The 4,624-nt window shown below is 42.5% G+C and overlaps 2 protein-coding genes across 2 annotated transcripts; both read right to left on the minus strand.

Moving 5' to 3' along the window:
- LOC141571263 (interferon alpha-5-like) lies at positions 1-930 on the minus strand. Its single transcript, XM_074331518.2, is given in 2 exon segments — positions 1-591; positions 594-930. Coding segments are annotated over 2 exon segments (534 nt in total). The 5' UTR covers positions 916-930; the 3' UTR covers positions 1-379.
- Positions 931-3,904: 2,974 nt separating this feature from the next.
- LOC148755019 (interferon omega-1-like) lies at positions 3,905-4,624 on the minus strand. The gene has a single exon (XM_088793336.1). It carries the CDS (start codon positions 4,495-4,497, stop codon positions 3,979-3,981), a length of 519 nt encoding a protein of 172 aa, XP_088649462.1. The 5' UTR covers positions 4,498-4,624; the 3' UTR covers positions 3,905-3,978.

The following is a 4,624-nucleotide window of genomic DNA, read 5'->3' on the forward strand; positions in this document are numbered from 1 at the left end:
TGTAATAAACAAAAAAGTCACAAATGTAAAGAACTAAATAGAAAGAACATATTGTATTTTATCACCACAGTGTAAAGATGCATGTGAGTGACACTATATGAAAAAAATTATTACAAATAAATGAATATTAAAATAGATACACAGATCCATCGGCATGGGCATCTGTAAGTGACCAGTGCCTGTAAAGTTGAACATCATGTTACCTAAAACTCCTGAAAGTCTTTGACAAATTGATTGCACTTATGTCATGATTACAACACAAGATAACAGACAGTCTTTGCCATGACAAACACAAGGAAGTGTTATATTATTACTCCGTGAGAATCATCTCCATGGGGAACCAGGTGTCGTGCCTCATTCCTTCATCTTCCCCACGAGTTCATTGGTAAGAGAAGGATCTCCCGATTTCTGCTCTGACAATCTCCCAGGCACAAGGGCTGTATTTCTTCCCTTGCAGAGAGAGGGTGATTCTCTGGAAGTATTTCCTCAGGGCCAGAAGGGAGTCCTCATTCACCAGGGGCGTCCCTTCCACATCCACCTCCTGCATCAGACAGGCTTCCAGGTCATTCACATGCTGATAAAGCCCAGCCAGAACTTGTCCAGGAGGGTCTGGTCCCAAGCAGCGAAGGAGCCCTGTATTCTGAAGAGGTCGAAGGTCTGCTGGGTCATCTCCTGGATGACAGAGATGGCTTGAGCCTTCTGTAACTGGTTGCCACCAAACTCCTCCCGGGGGAATCCAAAGTCATGTCTGTCCTTCAGGCAGGAGAAAGAGGACATTCTCCTCATTTGTGCCATGAGCACCAAGGCCCTCCTGTTAAGCAGCCTGTGGTTGTGAGGCAGGTCACAGCCCAGAGAGCAGCGGGAGTGGCAGCTGAGCACCAGCAGGGCCATCAGGAAGGAGAAGGGCAGGGCCATTGGGGGCTGTCAGATGCTGCTGGCCTGGCTGAGCCCGGGGCCTGCACACCTTGTCTCCAGGCTCTGAAGCCCTTCCTTTGTTGCATGCGTCTCATGTAGGGGACATAATGAATTTCCAGTTTCTGAATGTCCCCTTTCTACTTCTGCTTTTGTTTTCCTTGATGCACTTTCTACATGGTTTAGATCAGTGCCATGCAAACTTATATTTTCATTTTATTCCTTGGCCACAGAGTCTCTCAGATATTTTCGTTAGTGGATCCCCCAGGAAAACTTCACACAGTTGTACGATATACATGTATGTACTGCATGTGTATCTGTGCTTCACATATATGAAAAGAAAGTGTAAAATTTAATCCAAATATTCTGTGAAGGATTAAGATTGAATAGTAAACATTTCAAGCTGTAAGTTAAATTTAAAAGCTATTGATGTTTCCTTGAACGTAATTCAAGATAATTTAACTTTTTAACTAAGTTTCCAGACTGACTTTTAACGCAATATATTTACTCATATATATAGTAACATATCCCATCTCGTGTTCAAATAAAAATGTATGTCGTATGTCAAAATAATATCAATGTGTAGGTGGAACTTAAAATCATTCGAAACGACTAAACACCATTGAGCACTTAAATTAGTTATCTAACATTTATTTTTTGGTACTTAACTTTTAATTTTGCTCCATATCAGAAAGTAATTATTAACTTCAGTAGTTGCTAAATATTCATCTATCTTGTCAACGTTTTTTGTTTTAGTTTTGACATAATTATTGATGACATGAATAACTTTTGTAGAACTAAGTAATAAAATATAAACTGTTTGCATTTGAGCGTCAAAAACCACGTCACCCTGAGGCTCAAACGTGAGGAACATCCACAAAACAGCCAATGGCAGCTGGTAAGTAAACAAACGCGCACTCTCACAATATGACTCTGAAATCAAGCTAATGATGGAGGGAAAGTCCTCCAATGAGCCACCAAGTCAACGGAGGTTTGGAGCACTGATCTTGCATGCATTTTGCCTGTCTTCATTGAACCAAGGATTCTCATGTGATACACGAGAAAAACGGATACTAAGGAATAAGATTTTGTTGCATAGGCTCGGGCTTTGGAGAGCAACAAACCGTTGTCATAGCTAAGATTTTTTAGTGACCTGCTATGGTTTCATGATTATGTTCCCATAAAATTTACATGTGGAAGTCTGAATCCCTGAAGTGATCATGTAATGTGATGAGGAAATTTGGAAATAATTAGGGCCTGAGGGAGGAGCCTCGTGAATGGTATTGGTGCCCTCATAAAAGAGGCCTGCGCTAGATCCCTCCCTCTCCTGCCATGTGAGGATACAGGAGAACTCGGCATTATGTCCCCAGGAAGCAGGCTGTCCTCCAAAGCCAACCATGATGACACCCTCATGTACATTTCAGCCTGTAGAACTGTGAGCAAGAAATGTCTGCTCTTCACAAGCTACGGACTCCATGCTCTTCTATTAAAATAACCTGAATGGACTAAGACATACACGACCTAATTTCTTCTCAGAAAACATCCCCGGGGTCTGTAAAATACCTCAAAGGAGAGAAATCATTTTACTCAACCTTGGCATCTAGTGCAGTCCCTATTATTTCAGGAGCACAGTCAATATTCATGAAGAGAATAATGAAGGTAACAACGGGAGAAAGAATAATACCAATATACACTAGATAGACATGAATTGAGTGAACTAGAGAACTAAATACTTTGCAAATTGATCATGGTTCTCTGAAGGAGGTTGTAATTAAATATTGTATGAGGCAGTAATTTAAAAGATTGTTGGGTCTGGGAGATATTTACTTCAGGTTTGTATCTTCAATATTTAGACTATCAGGATGAGAATCATAGGCCTCGTCATAAAAAGAAGACTCACGCTCTGCGTTTATTTCAGGGATCCTCGAGAACCTGCAAGGAGCTACCTGATCAGACTTTCCTCGTCTCCCCCGGGTAATGAGGAAACAACTTGCACTTTACACTGTGTTCTGAGACCTCGTCTACACACTTGTGGCCGTTCTTTAACTTTAGCTTGTGCTTTGAGAATCAACCTGAATGCTTCTTTCACAGGATCAGTGATGCTGTGAGCTGTAACTAGTGACCTCCATGCTATGTCCCCCAGAGTTTAATTTGTAGAATCAGACTTGCAGTTGTATTGATAATGTTAGTGCAGCACATTGGTAAAAATAACACCTGGGGTATTTTTTGACCTACAAGAGCATTAGGACAGATAGCATAAAAATGAACAGTGGTCGTATACACTGAACTTGTCTGCTCTCCCAGTTAGTCCCCAGAGTAGAGTCTGCTTCTGAACTTATTGCACCTAGACGTCCCATGAGAATAAATTCAGAACAACTGTGGTGAGTGTAACTCATATTGCCCTGTAGAGTCCTGGCCCTTGAAAACACCCCATGTGATCTGCCATAATTTTCCCTTTACAGCTGAGTGGTATAGACTTGAGTACCAGAGACAAATGTGGCATAACATGTTGAATATGGCAAAGTCACACAATAGAAAGTACCCATGACATTGAATCACTGCAGAACAACCAACCAGAGAGTCCTCTGTTGAGGAATGATTGCACTGTGTTCTTTTACAAAGGAAAGGTAAGTCTTTATAATGATCAATGTATGAATGGTTTTCTGTTTATCACTTAGAACAGCTACCATTAACTTAACTGACAAATGTGTTTAACAACATACTATCCTGATGAACCTTCCCATAAAAAGAATGGACTTTACACTTTGTACAACAAGTGTTTTCCTGAACCCCCAAGCCCCCCAAAAAACACCCTTAAACAGGTTATCGAAATTATATTTTAAAATTATTTATTTGAAAAGGTAGTTCTTTTCCCTATCTATAATTTTGTAGCATTATGATGAAAACTGATTTTCTTAAATAAGGCCCTGGTTTTGGTTTCAGGAATTTCTCAGCCGGTGCCGAAAAGTGAATTGTGATTGTTTGGGGGTTTAGCAAACAGTGCCATCTAATAGAGAGTCACGAATATAAGTTTCTTCTTTGTTTGTGGACTTTGCTTGAGGGTTGTTACACAAGAGAAAGGCGCACTTGAATTTCACTTCTGACAACCTCCCAAGCACAGGAGCTGTATTTCTTTTTCTTCAGATACTTCAGGATTACGCGGAAGTAATTCCGGATACGAATTCCCAAATGGTCGGGACAAACCAGAGTTTGTTCTTTAGTCTGCCCCAGCTCTTCCAGACTGTGATCTAGGCCAGAGAGCAGTCTGGAGAGGAGCGTGTGGTCCCAAGCTGCAGGGCTCTTGTCTGTATTGAACAGCTTGAAGGTCTGCTGGAGCATCAGGAGGCACAAACAGGTGCGTTGTGTCTTCTGCATTTGGGTGATGTTCCCAGTTTCCCAAGGAAATCGGAAGTCGATTCTGTCGTTCAGGCATAAGTGAGGGGGGATGCTTTCCAGCTGTCCCATAAGACTGAGGATTTCCCATTTTTCTAGGCTGTGGCTCCAAGACAGGTCCCCGCCAAGAGAAAAAGCCGGGATGGAGCCCAGCATCACTCCCGCCACTAGCCACCAACAGATCTGGGCCATTGAGAATTGGACGCTTCGCTAGACGCCCTGCAGGGGGCGCGCGGGCACCGCTCCACAGCGCGAAGGTTCCTTCGAGGGTTTACTGAGAAGCGTGCTTCTCGAGCTGGCCGCAAGAGGGCGCGCGGAC

The sequence above is a fragment of the Rhinolophus sinicus genome, chromosome 16, assembly GCF_057876585.1.
Source record: "Rhinolophus sinicus isolate RSI-liver-muscle chromosome 16, RSI-T2T, whole genome shotgun sequence".
Taxonomy (NCBI): domain Eukaryota; kingdom Metazoa; phylum Chordata; class Mammalia; order Chiroptera; family Rhinolophidae; genus Rhinolophus; species Rhinolophus sinicus.